General features: G+C 37.3%; 1 protein-coding gene across 1 annotated transcript in view; it reads right to left on the bottom strand.

The window, feature by feature from the left end:
• Positions 1 to 1,742: 1,742 nt before the first annotated feature.
• MARVELD2 (MARVEL domain containing 2) overlaps positions 1,743 to 7,336 on the bottom strand; it is a 5,864-nt gene continuing 270 nt past the window's right edge. The window contains exons 2-7 of the mRNA XM_029084986.1: positions 6,901 to 7,336; positions 5,162 to 5,194; positions 4,303 to 4,439; positions 3,259 to 3,430; positions 2,801 to 2,851; positions 1,743 to 1,859 (exon numbers count right to left, since the gene is read on the bottom strand). The exon at positions 6,901 to 7,336 is cut by the window's right edge and continues 38 nt beyond it. Coding sequence (XP_028940819.1) covers positions 1,743 to 1,859; positions 2,801 to 2,851; positions 3,259 to 3,430; positions 4,303 to 4,439; positions 5,162 to 5,194; positions 6,901 to 7,336 — 946 coding nt within the window. The remainder of the gene's footprint in view (positions 1,860 to 2,800; positions 2,852 to 3,258; positions 3,431 to 4,302; positions 4,440 to 5,161; positions 5,195 to 6,900) is intronic.

Raw genomic sequence — 7,336 nt, 5'->3', positions numbered from 1 at the left:
ATAGCACTGACTGTGATCTGGTTTCAGAATGATAAAAATACTGAGACACTTTCCAGGTAGATGAGACTGAAGGCTTTCAAATGAAGAGGTGCCAAGTTTTCAAATTCTTTCAGTGTTCCTATGGTGCCTTGTGTTACTTACTTCTTCCACAAAAACTCTTGGAATTTAGTGGCTGATAAAATTGGAATGTCAACTTTATAATAAACATGAAAGTGGGTTTGATGCCATCAGGATAGCAATGTGAATGATAGGGGCTCAAAAATCAGAAGGGATGTAACTGCTAGAGTGAGGTATATTAATGCATTTCCAGTACTGAAGAAGAGAGGTGGTACTACCATCAATGTTCTAAACTGGAAACAGCTTTCCTGATGTCTTACCTTTAAATTAAGGCAAAAGTTGAAAACTTTCTTCTAAAGAAAAAATGATTGCTAACAAAAATTTGAAATAACCTTAATCAGAGCACATTTTTCTAACCAAATGCCTTTATAGGCAATAGAATAACATGGCTACAGTGGTGGGTTTTTTCCAAATTAAAATATATTTCAGAACAGACATACTGCAGTTGTGGAAAACTGTACAAAGAAACTATCAACACTTCTAACAATTTTAGTAAGTAAAAAAAAGTAAACAAAGATGTCAAAAAGGATACAAAGAGAAAATTTACAGCCTTATGAAAATATTTGCATATACAAACTTATCCCCAAGGTAAAATATAAAATTTACATTGAATTTATGCAGACATGCTCTGGAAAGCATGTCTATTAAAAGATTTTACCTGGCCTTATAAAGGATCCTAATAATTTTTACTTTGAATGAGAATGAATTTTGCTGTACTTAGTCTCTGAATGCCAGGTTCGCAAACAGCTGCTGCCTAGATAAAAAGTCCTGTTGTTTGCTGGCAAAGAATAAAGTGTTTTGCTTTTAAACCCATACTTTCCTATTAAGATGACCCAGAAAAGGCATGCAGACCATACTGGCTTATAGCAACACTAAGGGAACACTAACATGAGTCTCATCCTGTACCTCTATTCTTTTAAGGCCATTTATAAATTTGCTGCATCATCCCTAAAGGGGGAAAAAAATATACCCAAACCAAACCACAAAACCCCAACACAACCTGCCTCCCACGCCCCGGCTTCCCGCATACTATGGTTGCTTAAATAGGAAGTTATGTTGCATCTCCTGTTGGGTGAAATTCCAGATAATTTCTAACATACAGCAGAACATTTGGAAATACAATACAAAAAATCTTATTAAAATAATTTTTGGCTTGTCAAAATTATTCAGTATGATGAAGCACTTCACCAAATCCCAGCCAGAAAGAACAGCTCAACTCTTTCTGATATCATTAAGGTATCAGCTATAAATAAAATCTGAAATTGCTAACAACATTTCTGTGCAAACTTTTAATATAGTATTTGGACCTGTTTCTCTGGTGAGCTTTGCAAGTTTGAAAATACAGTATTTTCAAATGAAGTATGCATACTTAAGAGGCCAGGCTGCATACTGTCTAGTAAAATGGAATGTTAGCACAGGTTTTCTGAGCTTATCTGATAACTTCATTACACTGATTTAAAATTGGTTGTGCATACAAAACCTACCAGTAATGTACAACATCTAAATAAGTGACACAGTGATTAAGCAATCCCCATAGGTGTACTGTTCCGACAGTAAATAAATAGTTTGAAATATGCATATCAATTTTAAAAATAGAAAATAGTATCCACAAAGTGAAGGCATTGCTAAGTTTCTACATTCCAATTCATTACTTTATCATAGTCATGAATTCGTTGTTTTATGTGAGAAAGCTTATTCTTTAGGTATTCACAACGCTCCTTTTTCTCCAGAAATGCAGGATCCTGCCAAAAAACCAAAAACGTTTACATTTATATATTACACTTTCAGATTCTTCCAAGAATAGTCTATTATCATTTATGTTTTTGATTAAGGACTGTATATAAATATTCTCCAAAATCACACTCTTTTTCCCTGGCCACAATGTTGCATTTCCTGCTTCCCCTTCCTTCATGAAAGGCTGGAAAAAGAGGTTCCACTTTTATATGCTCTAGTTACTTAGTAAACTTGCAGTTTTTAAACAGAAATCTGCAAATATAAATGACATCCTACTACATCATTTGGATTATATAGGTGTGCTGTAGTATGTCTAATAAATCCCCCCCCCAAAAAAAGCAATGAAGTTCAACTAACAGACACAAAATTTTGATTCCATTAAAAAAAAAGGTATTTGTAACGTACTATGTTTTTAATGGAACACAGGTACACACTTACTGCACACATTTAAAAATGACAAAGTGAAACCTCTTGGATTACAGTGAAAATTGCTTTTTGAGAGTCTAAGTTCCATGCCACAAAGAAAACACAAAACTTCTTTTCAAGGGTAAGACTATGTTTTCTGTTGTGAACTTATCTGTTGACTGTGTCAGTCAGCGAATATAAGCAAACTAGATCCTCAAAATAACGAGTCTTCTCAATGCAGAATGCTAAGACATCAGACATACTCTCAGAAGACAAAAATGATTAACTGTTAGTTTTGGTTCCTCCACCCCCCCAGCCCCATCTGGCTAATGGAATCACTATTCTCAAAACAGGTTGTTGGCACGAGTGAAGTGGGTTGTGTCCTAACTTTGCCAAAGTTCTAAAAGACAAAACATACAAAGCCCTGTAGGAGCTACAATTACCCTAAGCTAGCGAATTGTACCTCGTGTCAGACATGTTGGCTATTTACACCCTCTTTGCTATTCATCAGATTCACTAGCAATGAAAAGCTAATAACACTCACATGTTTCTTCTTCTTGTATTCTTGCAGAACTTTTGATATTCTTTCCTGTTCCTAAGGAGAGACCACATGTTTTTAAACACCTGGAGTGTGTTCCATAAATTCCACAAAATACTCATCAGAAGTAAAATTCTGATTTGATCAATCCATTCTAGTTGTAACATTTTAGCTGTAAATTTTGTACTTGAGAAACAGTGAAAGTACATTTACTGTAACTCTCTTGAAAGCTACTAACTGAAAAAAAAAAAAACAACCCCAAAACCCCAAAAAACAGAAAAACAGGTACACAACTTAATTGCAACTTGGTATCCTTGACTGATGACCAAACTAAAAAATAATATATTTGGGGAAACTTTCTCTCCCACCAAGTCACTACCAACATTACAAGACACTGTGAAAGACAGTGAGAAAATGCCTAATACTACACATGTTTTCCATGAGCCCATTTCACAGGTACTTACATATATGCTTTCAGGATGGTGAGGAAGCTGTCTCATCAAAGCATCCAGCTCATCAAACTTTTTTAGTACAGCATGAACTTCCACAGACAGTTCTTTATACTCAGCAAACTGATCATTGAATACTGCTTTGTACCGGTCTCGCATTTCATTTGTTTGAATTGCTGGATATTTCCTTAAAAAGCAAAACAAACCAAAAATTTTCAAGTTTTCAAAGTTTTAGAGATAGGACTTCGACAAACACACAGAGCCTTCACCTTGATAGTGTATTTCTGTATTGTTTGCTAATCGCATAACCTGATGAAATTTGCATGTATGTAAAGCATTGAAATCACAGAAAGACAGAATAGTTGAGGTTGGAAGGGACCTCTGGAGTCATGTGGTCCAACCCCCCTGCTCAAGCAGGGACTCCTAGACCAGGCTGACCAGGACTGTGTCCAGACAACTTTTGAATATCTCCAAGGAGGGAGACTCCATAATCTTTCAGGGCAATCTGTGGTAAAACCTTCACAGTGAAAAAGCTTTTCCTAATGTTCAGGTGGAACCTCCCGTGTTTCAGTTTGTGCCCTAGTCTATGGCAACTAGTGTAAAAATTAATTTATGATCTCATACTTCACCTTGGAAAGGCCTACCCTTTAAAAGGGAGCATGTCATAGATTTAGCACTTAGAAAGTACAAGAGTAGTCAAATTTCAGAGGCTAAAAAGACACGTAATTTCCCATGTATTTTTTTTTTTCTAAATTGTCTGTGTGGTGGTCTTCTGTTATCTTGGCAGTTATTATACTTGCTAGATTATAACATTCTGACTTACCATTTGAGGTTTGGTGGTTTTTTTAAAAAAAAAATAAGATTCTTTATTATATTACTGGTTCTATGCCATTGCTACCAGCCCCCATCCCCTCTATTTTTAACCTTAACTTAATAGGGAATTATGAGTTCCCATAGAACATGCAGAGAAACCAAGAACATATATATGGGAAATGTTGAGTGAATAACATAATTCAAGTATTCTTCATTAAGTCTGCTCATCTAAGTCATGTCACTTACGCTAAGTAGTCTGGCATCACTATAGGTTTAGGAATGTGGCCTGCAGGTATATGACCATTAAGCAGTTCCGGTTTTCTTTCCACTGATTGAAGCTGCTGGTAAGTGACTTCTTCTCTTGGTCTGTCATCACTTTTATACTGTTTTAAAAGAAAAAAACAAAACAAAACAGAAGAGTCTTGTTGGAACACATAAAAATGATCCTGAACCAGTACTGAAGCAACAGAGAAAACAGTGGTAGTAAATTTACAGTATCTAACAGGAGACATTTGAGACTGAAATAAATACATCATAAATTCTCTGGGAACCATCAACATCTGCTGTAGTGTATGCAACCACATCTTTGTGTGGCAGAAGCACCAATATTGTTGATACTTCAACATTGGCAAGGAGGTCTTTGGAGCAGTCTCAGAGACACAGGAACAAGCTCAACTCACAGAGCACCTACCACTGTGCTTCCACTGGCTCTCCTCCAAATTAAGCAGACAGCCAGGAGGCAAGAGACTCTAAAACCTACAAGACATCACATTACCTGCGGTTATAGCTATGTCTGCCAGACTCTCTGATAAACGCTACAGAACTTGTCACTTCACGAAAGGTAAGAGCACATATAGACACAGACATCAGATTCACTATTTGCAGTAAATTTTATAACCTAGCCTAACTAGTAGTAACTTCCTTACAAGCTGCTTCTCAGTCTTCCAGGTAGGAGAACATTGTCCAGACTATGTTAAAGATTTAAATCTAACCTCTTCCAAGCCAAATAAGTAAATAAATAGATAGGTCAGTCAAAATAGTCACAATAAAAAGAACAACCATTTGGAAATATCAGTAAGCAGAAAAATAAATTCCTACTTCCTACCTTCTTTTCTGGAAAAGAGGACTGTGTTTTCATCTATCAAAAAATGGAAAGAACTGTAAGTTTTATTTTCAGCCAAAATAGTATGCAAAAGCACAGACTCTTAAAATCTAAACTTTTTCAAAATCATGCTGTACAGAGAATTACATTTATATTTAGGTATGAAGAACTTTAGTGTAAGGAATATTTTCAGACCAATTGATGTAAAGACTGTTTAAGAACAGTGGAACGAAAACAACCACCCACAACGCAGAACAATGACAGGCTCTCATAGAGCAAAGCTGTAAGGAACAGCTTGCAGGAAATACTCCATCCGCTTCCCAGTCCCCTTTATTATTTCACATTCCAGCCAGTATTAACTCACTGACGCTGCAGCCTAGTTCATTGCCTAGAAAACAGCACTACACTAACAGGTAGCTCAACCAGCAGCTATCTTGCGCAACGCCCTCCAGAGCCCAACCTATGTTATACAAGTATTCCCTTTAGAAAAACATTAAGCAACTGGAATAAAAAGAACATGGATAGTCACAGGGAAGAGTGACTGAACACCTTCTGTGTAATTCCAGCAATGCACTTCATTCTTGCAGGACATACTAAAAGTTGGTTAAAAAACTTGTATCAAAGAGCTGCAATGTACTTTTCAGGAGAGGACTCTCAGTTTTATACAAGATGGTAGAATGGAAACCAGAGTTAAATGAAAATGCACATCAGACTGCAGTCACAAAGCAGAGGAAATGCAATCTCAAGCTCACTTTCTCATACTAAAATAACTTAAATGCTAACCCTTCCTTAAGTTAGGCTTATGTAGGCTTCACAGATGTTAATTTTATGCTATACTAAGTTTTATTAATTTTTTTAGAGGTTTTTTTTGGTGATGTTCTCACGTGAAAGAGGTTTTAGACAAATTACTTTGAATTCTGTAGTTGACAGTGGTAAGTCTCTACTATTACAGTTTATCATTAACCAGGCAAGTATTGAATACTTTTAGTAAGGGCAAGGTCAGCAGCAATGCAAAATACTCCATGTGAAAAAGATTAAGTTGATTCAAATCTCACAAACTCTGTTCTTACTATTTTTTTTCCTCATACCTATTGTAAGGAAAAACTCAAAAGACATAAAGAAGTAGCTTGGAATTTTACTTGCAAAGTAAAAATAAGTATTTCCCATTCTTATGGTCATTCACACTAGCACTTAATGCACTGAAAGCGCAGTCTTCAAATAAATGCTAGGTGGCTTTAAGCCTAACCCTCCTGAATTGCTGAACAAGCACATTGTTCATTTCTTCCTTTGTTTGGAAAACACACACCAGGAAGTAGTTCTTCAGCCGACAGGAAGAAAGTATTGCAAAGAGAACAGAGCCAGCTCCTTACCAAAGTGAATTAAAAGAAACCCCGATCCAAGAATTTGGATCAGACATCTTTGAGCAACCTGATCTCATTGAAGGTGTCCCTGCTGATGGCAGGGGGATTGGAACTAGATGATCTTTAAGGTCCCTTCCAATCCAAACCATTCTATGATTCTATGATCTTAAAAACACTGTTTTTCAGTCGGAAGGATGTTGGACCTTCTTTCACTTGGCAATCTTAAATATTGTTAAGAATGGTGAAATTTCACCCTCAAAAGCTGCGGACCTGCTGCTGAGAACACACCTGATACGACTCCATCTACAGTGCGGAAAGATCTTACAACTGGTCTTCATCACACTGTACCCAGCAGATACAAAATGGTAACTAATGACTTACCTCCCGTTCCATTAGTTCTCTGTGCCTCCTAGCTCCTTCATGCCTCCATAACTTCAGACAAACTACTGCACTGATTAGATAGATGACCACCGTGACAAACAAGAAGATGATGGCTGCTGTCTGGCCTCCCTCTACACGGCAAAAAGATGCATTTATCGGTGTCTTAAACAACTGGTAATAGCAGAGCCCACCTCGGTTGGTATCGTTCACATACACTATGGCAGCAGACATGTACAGGAAGAACAAGGCCACATTAATTCCGAACTCGGTCAGAGGCCACCAGTTGGAATCAAGGAGGATCGTCCGGTAGTACATTGACATGCCCAGGACCAGCAGCACTATCGTGACCACCCACGCCATTCCTGCCACCACCAGGATGAAAGGTGTTTTGGGGCCGCTGTAGGAGTAGCCTCCGTAAGCACTGGCGGCCCCGTAG

This window comes from Antrostomus carolinensis, unplaced genomic scaffold (assembly GCF_000700745.2).
Source record: "Antrostomus carolinensis isolate BGI_N321 unplaced genomic scaffold, ASM70074v2 scaffold18755, whole genome shotgun sequence".
NCBI classification, from domain to species: Eukaryota; Metazoa; Chordata; class Aves; order Caprimulgiformes; family Caprimulgidae; genus Antrostomus; species Antrostomus carolinensis.
Note: the sequence above shows the minus strand (reverse complement) of the source record. Positions and strands in the feature narration are given on the sequence as shown.